The following is a 20,553-nucleotide window of genomic DNA, read 5'->3' as shown; positions in this document are numbered from 1 at the left end:
TCATGCTGTTGTCTGATGGCCATTTTTCTATTTTATTTTTTCTCCCACCACTAGTAAGCAGCAGCAGGAAATTCCAGCTGAGGGCAGGAGATCCCCATCGGTGAGGTGGCAACTCTAACTTCATTAGATGTTTTAACATGCCACATTTTGGCAGATTTAATGTTACATTGACATTGGTGTGAAAGAGACCTTTGAGGAATATAGGATTCCAACTTAATCCTCTTCTTCATCACATCCCCCTCAATTCCACTCAAGCTTCCTGTTATGGTACTGGCTAAGGGATCCTCCTGCTGGCACAAGTATGTTACTGTGTGGGTCTTTCTGCCCATGCAGCATTGGGATCCCCTCAGAAGATGTAAATTAAAAATAGGATTTTTCTGGTTGATCCTTTAACAAAAAATCCTGAAAACAGCAAGAATACATTAAGCAGATCAAAAGATTAAAATTGCTGCTCTCTCCTCATTAAGTAACATCCCATAAATCAGTAATATGTAAGGGATTCTGTGAATGTATGCTTTCTCCAGACCTTGAGAAAACTTGATTCATCTATGGTCTTTAGTGCAAGCCAGCCACTCAGAACAGGACTTTTCTCAGTTAAAAGGTTATTAAAGGGGGCGACCTCAGCTAAAAGGTTATTAAAGGGGGCGACCACAACCACTCTGAGCTGTTTTTTTCCCACCGAAATGGCCATGTGATTGGGGAGGTTGCCCCCTTCCTCCTCAGTTTGTTTCTTGCTGCCACGGAAAACAGATGTCTCAAAAGCTTTCAGTCTATTGGATTGGCTTGCATTATAGTTGTAAATAGTTGTTGGTTAGTTTAGATTGTAGTTTATAGTTGTAGTTTTTAGATAGTTTTAGATAGTTTGTTTAAAAAAGAAAGAGAGAGAGACTTTGGCTGGAAGACAGCATTGGAGATTGCAGGAGTGGTAAGATGCATTTATTGCTTTCGTGCCTGTTAGTGCTTGCCCCAATTTCTGGAGAGCTTGCAATCACGAACAAATCGCTGTTTAAAAAGTGTACACAGTGTAGCCCTAAAATGGCCAAAACAGATGGACACTCGCTATGCCTAGCTTGTCTATGTCAGGTCCAGATTGCTTTCTTGTATGCCTTTGCTTAACTGACTCCATTTTAATCCTTTCAGTGTGTAAGTGCTCTCTTCCAGGTGCCAAGGTTCCCAGGCAGCTATCTTGCAGAAATAGATTGTTTTGGCTACCGACGTTCCACCAAGAACCGGCCTTGGGAGCTTCTCGCTCTTCCGTCTTCAAAGGGGTTGTTTTGAGAACTGCGGGGGGAGGTTGGGCCTGCTGTGATCTGTTACTCTGTATCTCATGCTTTGCTTGTCATTGGTAACAATGCACATGTACCATCCTGGACCTTGTGTTCAGGCTAGTGGACTATAATGAACTAATTCTTCAGTAAAAGCCTTTTGGAAACAATGGACTGTTGTCTAATTGCAGAAGGTAGTCTGGAGTAAGAACGTTATCTAGCCACAAGTCTGACATTTTGTTACCAATCAACTTTTCCAATGCCTAAGCCGGATCAGACGGACTCCAAAGCTGTCCCTGTCAGGGATCCTTTGTTTGACCCGTATGCCTCTCCCGGCTCTCAAGGCTCGGACACTCAAGTACCTGCACCGAGGGAGGATAACTCCTCGGTCACAACGATCTATACCCTTGCTCCAAGCAGGGCTGATACGCAGCCTCGGGCCACGGCTCTCCCACTGCTATCGCTGCCTACCCCGACACAGTGGGGTGCGCGACCAAGGGAAACCAGGGATAGGAGGGCCAGCACGATGTTCACGCACGTACAGTTGGATAGTCGGCGTAGCCTGGAATCCATCCCTGAACAAACCGGTGATCAACCTTGGATATATTGGAATAGAACGACCGAACAATCGGAGTGGGATACGTCCCGCCGTGGCACCCTGAGTTGGGATTATGCGGAAGTCACCCCGTGGTCGGGGCAACAAGAAGTAAGTGAGCACCAGTGGGTGCAACTGCAGAGCAGAACGTTAGCCATTGACTCAGGTATATCGGCAATCACCGGCCTGACAAAAGGAGTTTTAGCCGCGAGGTCCCAAGAGGAGCGAGGAGACGAGGCACCCTTGCCTTGGCAGCAAACGCTCGCCACGGGACCGCGGACTGAAACTGGGCAAACCTCGCAGACGGCCGAAGCTGCTGAGGGTGAGGAAACCATGGGGAGAGTACAGCTTTTGGAAAACAGACTCATAACTATGGAAGAAAGTTTAGCCAGCGCCGTCCACTTGCTGTCGGTGCTAGTCGCGGGGGACGGCGGTCGTGAGCGGCCCGCTGGATGGCCAGACATCAGCCAGAGTCTGGCCAATCTCCAAACGCTCCTGCCTCGGCAGGAGGATCCGATCCGACCCTGGCCGCAACAGCCACCAGAGACGGGGGATGGGGAAGAGGTCCCCGGAGAAGGACCCGTTCCAGATGATTCATGTCCAGATGATTCCCAGCCTGACCAGCCGGTCGGACCAGTTGACGACGGAACCAGTGGAGGGGGTGACGGACCGCAACCGGGGGAGCCCCGTCCTACCAACGGCGGAGGGGAACCGATACAACCGGGGGGCCCAATCCTCCCTCCAACCACGACGCAAGCTGATCAGCCGGTAGCCCCTCCACCTACAACGCAAGCGGGACCAACCCCGGGGCCGCGAGGTGATACGCCTCCGCTTCATCCGCCACCACTCCATCCCCAACCATTACGACCGGCCCCTCATCAGCCGCGGCCGAGAGGGGCAGCGGCCCCAGCACCAACGCGGCCAACGCAACCTATACCGAGAGGACTTTTTCCCCAGCCACGCCCGGGAATACCTCCACTGCGCCAGCCGCGACCGCACCCGCAACAACCTCTACCACAGAGACCACAGATGCCGCCAGCTCCGCAACCCCTTGGCCCGCTAGACGTCTATCCAATGCCGGCCCCAGCCCCGCGACAACCCCTCGAACTGCTCGATGTCTATCCAATGCCGGCACCGGTCCCTCGACAAGACCTCCCGATGGGTTGGGTCAAGTTGGATGCTACGTTCGATGGGGACCCTTCCAAATTGGGATTTTTTCTAGTACAAGTAGTACAATTTTTTAATCGTTGGGGACATCTTTTCGGAAGTGAAGCTAGTCAAATCGAACATCTGGGGTCACGTCTTCAAGGCAAAGCGGCTGACTGGTATGTAGGACTGTATAACGTGGGGGCCCCTGAGTTAGATACACTCCAAGGGCTGGTAGACGCAATCCGAGCTCAATATGAGGATCCCCTAGAAGAAACCAGAGCCCGAACAGAATTGCAGGCTATCAGGCAAGGCAACATGTCGGCTAGAGACTATGCCGCCAAATTTCGACAACTTGCTGCCAAATGCCCAAGGTGTGAGGAATCCACCAAAATTATCATGTTTAAACAGGGTTTAAACCCTAGATTGCTAGACAGGGCTTTAATGCAAGATAATCCTCCTACGCTGTTAGGGTGGATACAATTGACCTGTGAAGTAGAAAACCGTCTGATGGAAGTTCGTTTGGTGGAGCAACACCAACAACCTCCGGGCCAAAGACGCTCCTCCACTTCTGCTCGAGGGAGCCGGGGGGCTGGCTACGCTATCCGTGGAGCGAGAGATGCTAGATGGCAACAAGGATTGTGTTTGCAGTGTGGACAAAGTGGTCATTTTGCAGCGCAATGTCCTTATCGGCCTGTGCAAAGACCTCTGCTCCAACTCAGACGCCCAGCCCCCGCTGCCTACCCGGCGCCACCGCGCCCTACCCCAGCCCCCAGAACGGCAAGAGGTAGGGGAGCGCCGAGAAGAAATCCCCCTGAGAGGGGGCTAGAACTGGAAGAAGTTATGGAATATGATCCAACGGCGATGGCGGGAGGGGAGAATCCAGAAAGCCCCTCCTCGGGAAACGAAATGGATCTGTCGTGAAAGGACCCAAACGACAGATCAAACCTCAGTCAGTTCCAGTTCCGAACCGACCGTACGGGTCCATACTCTTCATACCAGTGACTTTAGTGAATTCTGAAAAAAGGATGCACATCCGGGTACAAGCCCTTATTGATTCGGGCTGCTCTAGAGACATTATTGCACCAGCCTTGGTAAACGGACTAGTGCTCCCCGTCAAGGAATTAGACATACCAGTCATTTTCGAGCAAATGGATGGCACTAACATGAATCCAGTGACTACAGAAACCATGCCAGTCATCACAGGCATGGGGCAACATTGGGAAAAAAGATCTTTCGTTATTAGTGCCACCGCAAAGTACCCTTTGATCCTGGGAAGCCGGTGGTTATGCGATCATAACCCCTACATCAACTGGACAGAGGGAAGCATCACCTTCACCCATGAGTCATGCAAAAGTCATCGGTGGGATCAAAATTGGGGAAAAGATCCGACCACAACCGAACCGGCTCTCCTCTCCCAGGAAGAAGTCAACCTAATACCCAAACAATACAGGGCGTACACACAAGCCTTTACAGAAGAAGAAGCCAACTCGTTACCTCCTCACAGGAGGACAGACTGTGCTGTGGAAATTTTACCTGGCGCCTCGCTGCCCAAAGGCCGCCTATACCCTATGAGTCCCAACGAAAGAGAGGAGCTCCGCAAATTCATCGACCTCAACCTTCAAAGAGGATTTATCCGGCCAGCTAACAGTCCCCATGCAGCGCCAGTACTTTTTGTAAAAAAGAAAGATGGGGGATTGAGGTTATGCACGGACTTCCGAGGTCTTAATGCGGTCTCTTCCAGCAATGCCTACCCTATTCCGCTCATACGAGATCTACTCAACGTCGTGGCTCAAGGTAAGATCTTTACGAAATTAGATTTGAAAGATGCTTACTTTCACGTTCGTATTCGAGAGGGGGATGAATGGAAAACGGCCTTCAACACTTCACTCGGCCAATTCGAATACTTAGTTATGCCTTTCGGCCTGGCCGGAGCCCCCTCAGTTTTCATGTCCATGATTAATGAGGTACTGCATGAATTCCTCTACAAAGGTATAGTGGTGTATCTGGATGATGTGTTAATTTATTCAGAAACTGAAGAGGAACACGTAGAACTGGTTAAAAGAGTCTTAACCACCCTCATGAATAACCAGTTACCTATTAAACTGTCCAAATGTGAATTTCACAAGACGGAACTCACTTACTTGGGCTATTGTATTTCCCGGGAGGGTTTGAAGATGGATCCAAGTAAAATACAAGCAGTACTACATTGGCAAACCCCCACAACCCGCAAGGAATTACAATCCTTCCTGGGCTTTGCCAACTTCTATAGAGAATTTATTGCAAATTTCGCCCAAATCACACTCCCCCTAACTGAACTGTTGAAAACCAAAGATAAGGGGGACCAAGCCAAAAAACCAAGTGTGAAATTGGCTTGGACGGCGGAATGCCAAACGGCGTTCGATCACCTTAAAACGCAGTTTGTATCAGAGCCTGTTCTGCAACACCCCGACGAAAGTCGCCCGTTCATAGTACAGGTCGATGCCAGCGATACGGCAATTGGGGGTGTACTACTACAGCGGGGGGGCGGATGAAAAGCTCAAACCCTGCGCCTTCCTTTCCAGAAAGTTTTCAGAATCGGAAAGGAATTGGAATGTATGGGAGAAAGAAGCCTTTGCTGTAAAAGCGGCTCTCACTACCTGGAGACATTGGTTAGAAGGAGCCCGCCATCCGTTCGAAGTCTGGACGGATCATAAAAATTTAGAAGCCCTGCGCAGCCCTCGCAGACTAAACGCCAAACAACTGAGATGGGCGGAGTTTTTCTCTAAATTCGATTTCACTTTAAACTTTCTCCCTGGGAAAACCAACTTCTTGGCGGACGCTCTATCACGCATGCCCCAGCACAAAAGCAAAAGGGAGGAGACAATAGACACAGTCTTCTCGCCTACGCAATTAGGGGGCGTGGTGACAACACGCAGCCGCACCACCCGCTTTCCCCAACCTGACCAGGGATGGAGAGAAAAGTTAAAAGCTGAAGTGGAAAAGGAGGGGGAAGATGTGCCCAAAGACAAACTGCAACAATCCAATCAGAGGGAATGGCTCTGGGGAGATCGCTTCTATGTACCCAAAAGCTTAAGGAAAGAAGTGTTACAACGCTGTCACGATGCTCCCACAGCGGGACATTATGGGTACTTAAAAACACTTCATTTGGTACAGCGCCAATTCTGGTGGCCGGGCATGCGCAAGGACATTTCACAATATGTAGCGTCTTGCCCCATCTGCCTCAGCGCCAAATCCCGAAAAGGAAAACCTCCGGGACTCCTACAACCCCTAGAAACGCCAAGCCGACCGTGGGAAATAATTTCCATGGACTTTATCACAGACTTGCCCCCCTCCAAGGGAAACAATTGTATTTTAGTCGTGGTCGATTTATTCTCCAAGCAAGCCCATTTTATACCCTGAACTACTATTCCTTCGGCTAAAAAACTAGCTGACATCTTTATAAAAAACATTGTAAAAATACATTCTTTTCCATCCAAGGTGATCTCGGATCGCGGCAGACAGTTCGTTGCCAACTTCTGGCGGGAGCTTTTACAACTACTGGGTATTGAACAAGGCCACCACCCAGAAACAGACGGACAGTCAGAAAAAACAAATCAGATATTAGAACAATTCCTGCGCTGTTATATTAATTTCCAACAGGATAATTGGTTTGATTTGCTCCCCTTGGCAGAATTCTCGTATAATAACAGCGTGCACGCCTCTACGGGAGAAACTCCCTTCAAAATCGTTTATGGCTTCCACTTCAAGCCCTTCCCATTCGAGGCGCTTCCTCCCCCTACTACAGCCTCCAACGACGTCACCGAATGGTGGGGGGAAGCAGCCCAACAATGGACGCAGATTAAGAAACATCTCATCAAAGCCAAACAGGATTACAAAAAATACGCTGACCGCCACCGCGCGGCAGAATGGGAATTACAGCCGGGTGATCTGGTCTACCTATCCACAAAGAATTTGAAAACAACCCAAACCAGCCGCAAGCTAGCATTGAAATTTTTAGGTCCGTTTCCTGTTCGCAAAGTAATCAACAAAGTGACTGTTGCTCTAAATCTGCCAAAGAATCTTCGTCATGTACATGATACCTTCCATGTAAGTTTGTTGAAGAAAGCCCCTTCTGCTAACCAATGGCACACCCGTGCACCTCCAATCCCCACTCTGATCGATGATCAAACCCACTATGAAGTGCAACAAATACTGGACTCTAAAATACAAAGGAACCAGTTATTTTATCTCATCAGGTGGAAGGACTTTGACTCAGGGTTTGATGAATGGGTGAACTCTGTACATGTTCATGCCCCTAGATTAATTAAAGCATTCCACTCCCGCTACCCACAGAAACCTGGAGGGGAAGCATCTTAGAGGGGGCAGAATGTCAGGTCCAGATTGCTTTCTTGTATGCCTTTGCTTAACTGACTCCATTTTAATCCTTTCAGTGTGTAAGTGCTCTCTTCCAGGTGCCAAGGTTCCCAGGCAGCTATCTTGCAGAAATAGATTGTTTTGGCTACCGACGTTCCACCAAGAACCGGCCTTGGGAGCTTCTCGCTCTTCCGTCTTCAAAGGGGTTGTTTTGAGAACTGCGGGGGGAGGTTGGGCCTGCTGTGATCTGTTACTCTGTATCTCATGCTTTGCTTGTCATTGGTAACAATGCACATGTACCATCCTGGACCTTGTGTTCAGGCTAGTGGACTATAATGAACTAATTCTTCAGTAAAAGCCTTTTGGAAACAATGGACTGTTGTCTAATTGCAGAAGGTAGTCTGGAGTAAGAACGTTATCTAGCCACAAGTCTGACAGTCTAGGGGAAAGCCATATTGTGGAAAGGTGTAAGCATTGCCAGCTTTTCACCCCCAAGGTGAGAGGGGCTCCTGCCTTCCAGCTGAAAGTAATGTTGTGGGAGAAAGCCATGTCCAGCGCCAGTAGCCCGGCAGCTAAGGTATCTGCCCTGGTAGAGTGTGTGTCTCCAGCTGTTTCGGAGCCAGCACGAGAATCGAAATCTACCTCAGACCCGAGGTGAACAGTCATGTCATACCCAATGGCTCGGTCTTGAGGCTGACAACGAAAGCAGTTAGGGTCTCAAGACACTTTCACTTCGATCCATTCTATGGCGAGTGTCGCCCTAATCGAAGATAGTTCCCGTGAAGCCACGGAGGGTGCATCTGAATCCCTGACAGTGGTGAGACCAGAAGGTTCTTCCTCAGATCAGCCACCCCCTAAAAAAATGCAAGAAGACCAAGCACTTAGAGAAGCCTGAACCATTTGTGGACGCACCACTCACTCCTCGGCAGAGGTTGAGTTCACGATCCCCATCACCTGAAGAAGACAGTAGAATGGAAGTGGGCTCCCAACATCAGGGCTACCCATCTGTGGACCGAGCAGGACAAACCTTCCACCGCCTGCCCTGGTACCCACCTTACCCACAGACTGGGTATCCGTATGACTGAGAAACGTATCCTCCTTTCCCATATGCATCATCGGCCTCAGAACAGATGGTTCTGACGAAGCCCCCTCACCATTCAGAACCAACGTGGTACACTCAGTTGCATACTGCTACTTCACATAGATTGGAATCAGGGTTGGAGCAGGAGGCAGAAGGATTGGATTGGAGCCTGACAGGCACCTCAGATCTGTCACCAGAGGAGACTGTGGGGGATTTGGAACAGAACTCCCCCAATATAGACTTTAAGCTATATTCTGAACAGATGCTTCATATGGCTAAGTCCCTGAACATTGATGTTTCGATGGTTCAACAGAAACCTAGGGATAGCATCCTAAAATATATCTACTCTGACACACTGGGCACGGTGGCTTTCCCTATGATCTAAAGCTTCATGGACATTATGGACAGCTTGTTCCAGAAACCTGCCTCAACTCCAGCAACCTCTAAGAAGGTGGAAGCTCTGTATAAAGTCAAACAGGATAAATGTCATTACGTGTTTACTCACCCTCCAGTCTCATCTATTATTGCAAAATGGCTTCAGTCCAAGCACAGACAAGGGAGTATGGCAACAACTGTAGATAGAGAGGGAAGAAAACTTGATGCAGTAGGCAGAAAGCTTTACTCAAATTCGGTGATAACTATCAAGATGGCGAATTATTTTGCCGTAATGAGTGGATACTATAAAAATTTATGGCAAAAGATGGCTGCATTTATGAAAAACTTGCCAGAGGAGAAGAAATCTCTCTCTAAGCTTATTTATGATGAAGCACTAGTGCTATCCAAGCACCAAATCAGTGCCAGCAGATATGTCCTGGATTCTTTGGTGAGGGACCTCAACACTGCTGTAGTGCTACGCAGACACACATGGCTTTGGTCGACAGCTTGCCTTTTGAAACACAGGCAAAAATTGAAGATATGCCATTTGAGGGTACCTCCCTATTTGCTGAAAAGACCGATGAATATCTCTCTAAGAAGAAGAAAGATAACTAGATCCTATGGGGCCTTACCTGCAGTGTCTGGAAGTCCGGTGTTCAGGTGTTCAGGAAGGCGAGACTACCAGAGGAGGAATTTCCATTCCTATCGATTCCAGCCATACCATCCACAGTATCCCTATAAAGGGCCATACACGGGCCAGAACCAGTCGAGGAGGAAGCAAACTGGACACACCAAATCTTCATACCAGAGCCAGGCTAATAAATAGCAACAGCACAATCAGAAGGGCCAGTTCGGACTAAAAGTGCAGGAGCCAGTGGCTTTACCATTGTTTAAAAATAGACCGGCTAAGTTCGTCCATGGCAGGACATTACATCTGATTGTTGGGTTTTGTCAATACTTAAAATAGGTTATAGATTAGAATTCTATTCCTTGCCTCCTATTTCTTTACCATCATGGGGCCCCTAACAATACTCTACTTGAGTTGCAGGAAGAGATTCACACTTTGTTACATAAAGGGGCACTTCAAAGAGTGCCTGTGTCGGAGACACCCTTTGGTTTCTTTTCACGATTCTTTTTGGTAGACAAGAAGGATGGAGGAAAGCAGCCTGTCTTACACCTTAGGGGTTTAAATGCTCATCTGGAAGTCTCAAAATTTAGCATGGTGACACTCCCCTGGGTTATAAATATGATTTCACGCAGTACTTGGTTTGAGGTCTTAGACCTGCAAGATGCGTATTTCCATATCTCAATACATCAGAAACAGAAAATACTTGAGGTTTGTGTTCAAAGGTGAAGTTTTTCAATACCTAGCACTCCCATTTGGCCTTGCCACAGCGCTTCAAGTTTTTACAAAATGCGCAGCTGTAGTAGTGGCACATCTAAGACAACTGGGATGCTGTGTTTGTCCTTACCTTGACAACTGGTTGATTTCTGCTAGTTCCTCAGAAGAACTGGAAGAACATATAAACATGGTCCTTGATACATGTGACTCCCTAGGGTTAGTGGTCAACAGGAAGAAATCAGAGCTGGTACCTAAATGCTCTATAAGGTTTATAGAAGCCGTGTTGGACTCAGTATCTAACAGAGCGTACTTATTCCAGATAGGCTCACCCGTTTATTCAGCCTGGTTCAGCGTTTCCAATCCAATAGGTTTCAGCCTGCACAGTCCATACAGGTTTTATTAGGAGTGATGGTTTCTACTACTGCAGTGGTTCCCTTGGCACGTTTAAAAATGCGACCTATACAACTATGGTTCATCAGACGATTTCACCCAGGGGTTCAATCCCCCCATACCAGGTTGTCAATTCCGAGGAGGGTTGTGCAATCCTTGGCGTGGTGGCTAGACAGTAATAACTTGTCTAGAGGGGTGGAATTTGGCATATACAGTCATGAAACCACTATTACCACAGATGCCTCCCTATAAGGGTGGGGAGGTCACTGGGAAGATTTGTCAGTTAATAGGGTTTGGTCTGAGGATGAAAAGAGAAAGCATATTAATTTTTTGGAATTGCGAGCAGTTTACTACACTCTTAACTCACTCTCAGATATGCTTTCTGGCAAAAAGGTGCAAGTCCTATCAGATAATACAACCACAGTATATTATATAAACAAACAAGGTGGAACTGCTTCAAAGAAGCTTTGTGAAGAAGCTATTCGTCTGTGGGACTGGGCCATTGCCCATGGCATTACGCTTTCAGCCCTGCATATTGCAGGCATAGACGACACAAAAATAGACTACCTCAGCAGAGTAGAAAGGACGCACCATGGACAAATATGTGTGCCAAATATTTTTTGGTGGTGGTTTCCACAGACTGACCTGTTAGCCACACAGAGCAACACAAAAGCCCCCAGGTTTTGCTCCAGGGGAGGGGGGAGAGACAAGAATTCCCTGGGAGATGCCTTTTGGATCCAGTGGACGGGAGGGCTGTTTTACACATTCCCTCCCATTCCATTGATCCACAAGATGGTTTTCAAAGTTCTAGTGGATCAAACCACATGCATATTGATAGCTCTGTTTTGGCCACATCAGCCCTGGTTCCATATACTGAAATGCTTAGCCAAAGGACGTTATGTGCACTTACCACTAGCTCCAGATTTGCTCACCTATGGGCACACTCATCACCACGATTTGAACAGACTGCATTTAACAGTGTCGTTCCTAGGGTAGAGGGCATGCAGCTTTCAAGTGCGGTGGCAAATGTTTTACTCAATCCCGGAGGCTATCCACCAGATAATCATATGCCTGTAAATGGAACAGATTTGCCCTATGGGCGAATGCCTGGATGATAAACCCAGAGACATGCTCCCTGTCTAATATTTTTGACTACTTGGTATCCTTACAGACATCAGGCCTGGCTTCTCCTTTGATAAAAATTAACTTAGCAGCCATTTCAGCATTTCATAGGGGAATTGATGGAAAGTATCAAAACTGTTTTTGAAGGACTTGTACAATCTTTACCCTCCCAGAGCCTCCTTGGTCCCCCAATGGTCCCTCTCATTAGTCTTAGCTAAGTTGATGCTGAAGCCATTTGAACCAATGGCAACTTGTCCTCTGTCCATTTTGTCTGCAAAAATGGCCTTTCTACTGGCAATTACTTCAGCCAGGAGAGTTAGGGGACTCAGAGCACTTAGTACAAACCCTCCCTTTCTGCAGATCTATCCGGATAGAGCAGTAATGCGCGTTTGCCTACAATTTTTACCTAAAGCGATTTCCATGTTTCATGTGTCACAGGTTATAACCTTACCAGTATTTTTCCCTGACCCTACCCCCCCCCCCAAAGAAAGGACTTTACATGCATTAGACGTTAGAAGGGTTATTTTATTTTACAAATATAGAACTCAAGCTTTTCGTAAAGAGTCAACGTTTTTCATCTGCCACTCAGGTCCCAATAAAGGCAAGGCTGCGTCATCGCAGATGATCTCTAGATGGGCCGTATCAGCAATTAAACACTGCTATAGATTAACTAATGTTCCTTGCCCCATTTGTTCTGTGAGCTCATTCAACAAGGGATCAGGCTACATCAGCAACCTTCTTGTGAGGGATCCATATTGCTGACATATGTCGTGCTGCTACATGGTTGTCTGAGGAGACCTTTGTAAAACACTATGCAATGGATGTCAACTCCAGGAGTGAAGCAGCAGTAGGACAGGCAGTCCTTCAATCTCTCTTCATCTGAGAGTTTTCTTCCCACCACCAGGTGAGTAGCTTGCTATTCTCCCAATGTGGGACTGCACCATAGACGGTAGATGAAAATAGGATTGCACCTATCGGTAACTATTGTTCATCTAGGTCTTTGTGCAGGCATACATTACCCTCCCTCCCACCCCACTGTAAACTCTCTGACAATGTTGGGGAGGATGTGGCGGCACAGGAGAACTGAAGAGGAAGGGGGTGACTCCCCCAATCACGTGGTCGTTTCGGTGGGGGGAAAACAGCTCGGAGCAGTGTAGCAGACCCCTGCCTTAGAGAAAAATAGCTGACCTCTGCCCTAGAGAAAGAGAATGGAAATTTACCAGAAGACAGTTTGAGATCAGCAGAGTAGTACGCAACCCTCTCCGGGAACAAGGGGGAACTGATAAGCACTCTTTCCGGGAACAATAGGGAACTGATAGGCACGTAGCCTTATGTGGTAATCGCTGAGCAATAGGCACGTACACGTGTTCAAGCTATGCGGCAAGCAGTATGTATCCAACAGTAAATTTGTAACTGTGACCTGTGTTGTAACCCTGCATTTTGCCTAACGAAAAGCGTATATAAGACAAGTCTGTTCTTGTACTCAATGGGCTCAGTCCTCAGTGGCATTAGTCGTACTGAGTCCCGCTGGCTAATAAACGCCTTTCCTTCCTGAGTTACTGTCTGGTCTCAATCCTTGATACCCCTAGTTCTGCTACATAATTAGGGGTTCTGGAGCATCAACGGCCCTGCAAACAGATCAGGAAGGACTGAGCTAAAGCAGTCCCGGGTGGTGAGTATGGAATAAGTTGGGGAACTGTTCCTCTTTTAGGAACAAAGAGGGGTCTGATCACCCCCTAGTGCAGCCCAAGTAGGAGAGTCGGTGGGACTCATCCGAACCCGCTGTTGCTGTAGATACTGGGTTGAAAACTTGTTGTGTGAGTGACGTGAGTGGAACACCACAGGGCGATCGGTGTGTGAGTCTCTGAGGCGCAGTTCCTGGCTGGGCGACTGTCAGGTCGCCAACGACGAGAAGCGAGTGTGTAGGGCCTCCTGAGGAGCAGACCCCCTACTGTCTCCTCACTGTTACCCCTTTCCCTAGGTTGTCTTGTCTGGTCTCTGTGTAACAATGGGTGGTTCATCCCCCAAATCAACTCCTTTGGAGTTAATGCTGGAGCATTTCCAAGAGGTGTATGGAAGATGGGTTCAATCAGGGGAGAATCCAACCCCTGAAATGTTGGAAATTTTCTGTACCTCTGAATGGCCTACATTTGATTTAGGTTGGCCACCGGAGGGTATGTTTAACTAGTCAGTTGCCCTAGAAATCTATCATTTCACTCTTAAGTATCATGAGGATCAGATTATATATGCCCAGTCATGGTTTGAGACCTGTTTAAACCCCCCTCCCTGGGTTAAAAAGCGGCCAGGATACAGGGCTAGGAAGGAGATGCGGCACCTGGCTCTAGGAAAAGGATGGCAAATAAACCCACGGCTGAAGGGGCGGCAGCCAAAGGGAAGCCTCTATCCTGTTTTGCCGGTTAAGAGCACTGCTGCGTGTCCAACAGCCCCTCTAGAAACTGGCCTCCAGCCAAAGGCAAAGCCTGTCCAACAAGGCCAAGAGGAAGAGGTACCCCCACTGCCATATGCTCCCTTAGAGCCTGGAGGAGGAGTGAGAGAGGAGGACCGTGCAGGTGGAGAGCAAGCGGGGGGGCTGGGGGTGGACCAAGAAATCCTTCCAATGCTACTCCTGCCAAAACCAGATCTCAGACATGGAAAGAGGGTGCAGAGGCAGAAGATGAGTACGAAGATCTCCCAGATCTAGAAGAAGGGAAAGAGAGCAATGTCTATCCCTTGAAGGAAACTAAGGCTTGTCCCCTAAGAGAGACTGGGGACCTCCGCTCTGGGACCTCACACTTAATATACATACCATTTACAACCACTGATCTGTACAACTGGAAAACAGGCTCTGTTGAAAGGGATAAAGGCTGCAGGGGAAAAGGCAACTGATATGAGGAAGACACAAGAGTGTCAACAGGGACCAAATGAGCCTCCTGGTGCTTTCCTAGAGAGGGTCTACCAGACCTACCGTCAATACACTCCCTGTGACCCAAAGGGTGTGCTACTTCAGTGTTTTAGACATAGAAGATGCTTACTTTTGCATAAGACTCGCTCCTGTTAGCCAGCCCCTCTTTGCTTTTCAGTGGGAGGACCAACATACAGGACACACGTTGCAGTACACCTGGACCAGGCTTCCTCAGGGGTTCAAAACCAGCCCTGTTTTGTTTGGCCAGGCATTGGCTCAGGATCTAGCTCATTTTCCTCTTGACCCTGAGCAAGGAGTGCTAATTCAATATTCAGATGATTTGATGATCGTGGCTGTGAGTCAGGGGGTTTGTTATGAGGCTATCCAGAAGTTGCTAGAGGTGCTATACGAGGCTGGCTACAAAGTGTCACGGCAGAAAGCACAGCTCTGTCAGCCCCGAGTGAAATATTTGGGATCTGAGATATCAGAAGGAACCAGGTCCCTGGGCCATGAACATAAGGAAGCAGTCTGCTCCATTCCAGAGCCCTCCTCCAGGAGGCGAGTGCAAGAATTCCTGGGGTCTGCAGGGCACTGCCGAATTTGGATTCCCAACTTTGCAGAAACAGCAAGGCCCCTCTATGAAGCTACAAAGGGGGGAGAACGGGATCCCTTCTTGTGGAGGAAAGAGCAGAAGCAAGTATTCCAGGCCCTTAAAAGACAATTGCTGGAAGTCCCTGCACTGGGTCTGCCGGACCTTATGAAGCCCTTTAGCCTGTTTGTGCATGAGAGGAATGGCACGGCAGCTGGAGTATTAACTCAGCGTCTGGGAAATTGGGAGTGGCCTGTAGCTTACCTGTCTAAATAATTGGATGCTGTAGTAAAGGGCTGGCCAGCCTGTCTCCGAGCAGTAGCAGCCACAGCAGAGCTAGTTAAGGATTCACAGAAGCTAACTTTGGGACAGAAGGTCTGTGTTAAGGTCCCGTCCCCCATTCTGTGCTCGCCCTGATGGAATACAGGGGAAGCTATTGGTTCACAAACGTACGCATGTTGCACCCAAACAGGTGCAGCTAATAAAGATGCGTAGGATGGAATTCTCCCCAGAGGAACAGTGGGAGGAGAATTTGTAGACCAGGGGCCAGGAACTTAAGTCGGCTTTCTTTTTGCTTCGCTTCAAGGCTGAAAGGGGGGAAATGTAGCAGACCCCTGTATGTAGCAGAGAAAATAGCTGACCTCTGCCCTAGAGAAAGAGAATGGAAATTTACCAGAAGACGGTCAGTTTGAGATCAGCAGAGTAGTACGCAACCCTCTCCGGGAACAAGGGGGAACTGATAAGCACTCTTTCCGGGAACAATAGGGAACTGATAGGCACGTAGCCTTATGTGGTAATCGCTGAGCAATAGGCACGTACACGTGTTCAAGCTATGCGGCAAGCAGTATGTATCCAACAGTAAATTTGTAACTGTGACCTGTGTTGTAACCATGCATTTTGCCTAACGAAAAGCGTATATAAGACAAGTCTGTTCTTGTACTCAATGGGCTCAGTCCTCAGTGGCATTAGTCGTACTGAGTCCCGCTGGCTAATAAACGCCTTTCCTTCCTGAGTTACTGTCTGGTCTCAATCCTTGATACCCCTAGTTCTGCTGCAGCAGTTGTGGAGGAGGTCGCCCCTCTTAATAGCCTTTCAGCTGAGAAAAGTCCTGTTCCGAGTGACTGGCCTGCGCAAGCACAGTCCCAATGTGTGCCTGCACAAAGACCTAGATGAACAACAGTTATAGGCAGATGCAACCCTGTTTTTCCTTTTCATAACTAATAAATCCATTTAGTTATATTTTATTGAAAGTAACTGAAATTAGTTACATTAAACTTGTTTCTCTAATGCCCATGGAATAGTCTTGATTTATTTTTATAACATACATTCTTATAACATACAATTACAATGATCTATAGCAAAAAAAATAGTCTTATTATAATGACTTCTCTATCTAGAATCACTTATGCCTGTTTTTATTGTAGTTCAGAAGAATGGGTATCGCCGCCTCCTACAAAAAGGCAACAGCAAACCACAACCTTTACATCTGAGGTGAATGGATCATCCAGAAAAAAGAAAACTTAACCAGTGAGATTGCTTACAAAGTACTTGTATATTGAAATATGCATAAGCAAAACATTAAAAGATTATTGTTACTGTTGTTAATAGTTGTATACTGATTAGCGAGAAACATTTTTGTAGTAACAACAACCATTTCAGTTTGCATAATTTTATATACTTTTTTATTTCTGTTGTCCAGCAGTAGACTGTAAAATGTGCATATACATATTTTTATTTATGAACAATTTCAAATTTTGCAATAAATGTTAAAATATTACATTTTTAAGTACCCTTGAATCTTTTAATGTAGATTGCTAAAAATGTAACAGGTTCTCAATTTTTTAAAATAGTACTTTTATGGAAGATACCATTCAAAACTGTTTTATATTTAGCAACTGAAATGCAATGCAAGCTTTAGTTTGGAAATATTCTGGGTCCACATATAAATTGCTTAAGCATCATTCCCACATAAACTATAGAGACTATCTAAAGAGTTGAAGATAAGAATGTATGTAATTTGAAGACTAATAGCAAGATCACCTCCTGTCTCATAATACTTGCACTCTATAATCAGTAGGAGGCAGGGTTTTTTTTTTTTACAAGGTTCTTATTGCAGCCTATGAGTAAGTATCATCCCCCTCAGCACAGCTCCAGTTCTGGCACAGTCAGGATTTGAGGAGATCATTTGTCAGAACCACCCTAAGATTAAAACTGGGGATATCTTTGATGGCAACACTCGTCCAATGTCTAGTTTGGATTGAAATGTTCAGAATGGAACCATTTATTTTCCTAGTCCTACAAAATATTCATAGAGCTATAACCAGTAATAGTGTGGTTTTATCCCCTATCAATTGGAATGAAATTCTCATGGATTAGTACCCCACTCATGCAATCCTTCCTGATAAATTTCAGATTAAGTGAAAGCACTCCTGTTTTTTAAGTAATTACACTTCTCTTTTGCAGAATGAGACCAGGAAAGTATCAGGAATGTAAGAAAAAAAGTAACGTGGCATAGTGGGCAAAAAAATTTAAATGCCTTTGGGCAACCACTGCGTTTAGGAAAATTGTAGAGCAGGGGTCCCCAACATGGTGCCTGTGGCTTTAGAAAGTAGGTTCAGAAAGTAGGTTGCAGCTGCCACCACAGTGTTGGTTTAATTTTTATTCCTCTTTTGAGTTGTTGTTGTTGTTGTTGTTGTTGTTGTTGTTGTTGTTAAATCTTCCCTACACTTGGGCTTCCTCTATGTGTGGCTGTGCCTCCTGCAGCAGCCATTTTGCAGTTGTACCCACTATCCTTTGACATAATAGTAGAGTCCAGTAGCATCTGATGAAGAGAACTGTGGTTCTTGGAAGCTTATGTTACAATAAAGTTGGTCTTAAAGGTGCTCCTGGACTGTTTACTATTTTGCAACTACAGACTAATCCCTCTGGATCTATATCCTTTGACAGAATTCCAAAGGTGCCCACAGGCTAAAATGTTCAGGACCTCTGATGCAGAGTGATGTAAGGGCAGAGCTTGCAGATCCACCACTCTTTTGCTTGTTCTGTAACACTGCTGTGTTTTTCCTTATCGTATTAAAACACAAATCCGTCCATGTCTAAAGTAGCCAAGGGGAGGGAACCTTGGTCTATTTAAACAAACATTGAAATGTTATTTTTTTAATGGAGCATTTGTTGTTTGGGTTTTGATTACTTAACATTTAAATGCACGTCCCTATAGAACATGTACCTTTACATTTTTTACAACGTTACTTTTCCAATCCAGATTGCTTTCTCTGGGCTATATAGCTAATTTCGCTATAATTTAGAAGCAAAAAGAATATACAACATAATATCTGAACTACCAATTTATGTATATACTGCACTGTATCTTATTAAGAGAAACAGCATTTACTGTAAAAAGCCAGAGCTAGCCTGAGCAACTAATGAACTTTTATACAAGAGTGATTTAGAGTAGAAATGCTTTTTAACACAGTCTCATGAGAAGGGAAGCAAGATTCTGACATCTATAAGAAATCAAAAGTAACATGGCCTATAGGTGTCAGAAGCATACAACTAGTCCACACTTAGGACAACTACACTATTTACTTACTGTCTTATTTACAGGATTGTTACTTTGCCTTTCTGCCCTTACAGAATGAATAAGGCAGCTAACAAAGCATATGAAACTATCTGGAAAGACATTAAAACCAACACATAAATATGTTATTAAAACAATTTAAAACCAGAATTTAAAATATATACAAAAGATAAAAACAACAGTTAAAACAGCGGTCCCCAATATGGTGCCCATAGGCACCACTGTACCTGCCAACACCCTTCCTGGTGCCCTCTAAGTGTTTTTAGAAAGTGGGTGGGGCAAGGTGGGGCTTTTGCCAAGTATGGCTTCTGATTAGCCATTGGAGATTTAAGTAGCTAAGCAGATTTCTAAAAACATTGCTTTGGCAGAAGCAGCTCCCACCACACAAGGATCTTCAGTCACACAGTGACGGATAAGCCATGGCAGCCATTTCGTAGCTGCAACCCCCACATGGTGTCAGAATTCTGCAGGCTCAAAAAAATTGGGGACCCCTGAATTAAAACACTGCGGAGGGAGGAGGGATCACTTAGAGAATGCCAAGCAAAACAAAAGTCTCACCCATTGGCAGAAGACAGCAACAGAAAGGGGCAGCCAAGGTAGAGTTCCAGGTTGCCATTCAACTAATTTTGGAAGGCAGGGTTGCCAGAAATTAGGCCTGCAAAGATGACCAGAGTGGTCAGATAGGTGAGTTGGTGATCCATAATCATATAGAGCTTTAAAAGTCAGCACCAGCACCTTGAATTAGAAACAGATTGGAAGCTAGGGTAGATAAGCTAAGGCTGGAGTGATCTGTTCCTTGTAACTCATTCTAGTCAACATCCTGGCTGCAGCATTCTGCACCAATTGAAGCTTCTGAACACTTTTCAAGGGCAGTCCCCCATAGGATGCATTGCAGCAATTTAACTTAGATGTAACCAGGGCATAACCAGTGGCCAGATCTTTCCTGCCCAGCTGGCTAACTCATTGAAGATGGTAAAAGGCACTCCTGGCCACATCTGCCACCTGTTAATACAGCAACAGATCTAGGTACAAAAGCACCCCCAAACTATGGACCTGTTCTTTCAAGAGGAGTGCAGCCCCATCCAGAATGGGTGACTCCATCCTGGTCAGAACTTCTGTTCAACAGTAGCATTTCTGTCTTGCTGAATTAAGCTTCAGTTTATTAACCCACTTCCACTCCAAAATTGCCTCTAAGCACTGGTTCAAAGCTTTTACAGCCTATCTGGGATCAACTGGAAGTGCAAGATAGAGCTGAGTGTCATATGCATATTGTTGAAACCCAGCCCAAATCTCTGGATGATCTCACCCAGTGCTTTCATGCAGATGTTAAAAAAAACATGGGGGCATGATGGAACTTTGCAGGACCCCATAGGACAAAGGCCAAGGGATACAGCAGAAGTCCCCCCGCATTGCCTTCTGAAACTAAGCCTCCAGGTAGCACTGAAACCACCACAGAATGATGTCTCCCAATCCAGCCCAAAATGGCGGTCCAGAAAGACACTATGTTTGATGGTATTGAAAGCTGCTGAGAAGTTCAAGATAATCAGCAGTTACACTCCCTCTGTCCATCTCCCGTCACAAGTCTTCCACTAGAGTGACCATGGCTGTTACAGTCCCATAACCAGGCCTAAAACCAGATTGGAAAGGATCTAAAGAAAATCCCCTGGAGGATTTTAGGATTCCAAACACATCCTCTATTGAAACAGTGGTAGGGGCTTGGAATGTGAAGCTCCTCAAAGATCATGAACATTGCTCCATGCCAACCTCTCCAACTCTTGGGACAGAACCAGCCCCATGGTTTACCACAGAGCTG

At 46.4% G+C, this 20,553-nt stretch overlaps 1 protein-coding gene across 2 annotated transcripts in view; it reads left to right on the top strand.

The window, feature by feature from the left end:
* Positions 1–16,940, top strand: part of SMCHD1 (structural maintenance of chromosomes flexible hinge domain containing 1) — a 285,354-nt gene extending 268,414 nt beyond the window's left edge. For both annotated transcript variants that reach the window (XM_054984492.1, XM_054984491.1), the window contains one exon: positions 16,588–16,940. In XM_054984492.1, the coding sequence (XP_054840467.1) occupies positions 16,588–16,687 (100 nt within the window). In that variant the 3' untranslated portion in view covers positions 16,688–16,940. The remainder of the gene's footprint in view (positions 1–16,587) is intronic.
* Positions 16,941–20,553: the final 3,613 nt, after the last annotated feature.

The sequence above is a fragment of the Eublepharis macularius genome, chromosome 7 (genome assembly GCF_028583425.1).
Source record: "Eublepharis macularius isolate TG4126 chromosome 7, MPM_Emac_v1.0, whole genome shotgun sequence".
In the NCBI taxonomy this organism is placed as follows: domain Eukaryota; kingdom Metazoa; phylum Chordata; class Lepidosauria; order Squamata; family Eublepharidae; genus Eublepharis; species Eublepharis macularius.
This window is presented reverse-complemented; position numbering and strand designations above follow the sequence as displayed.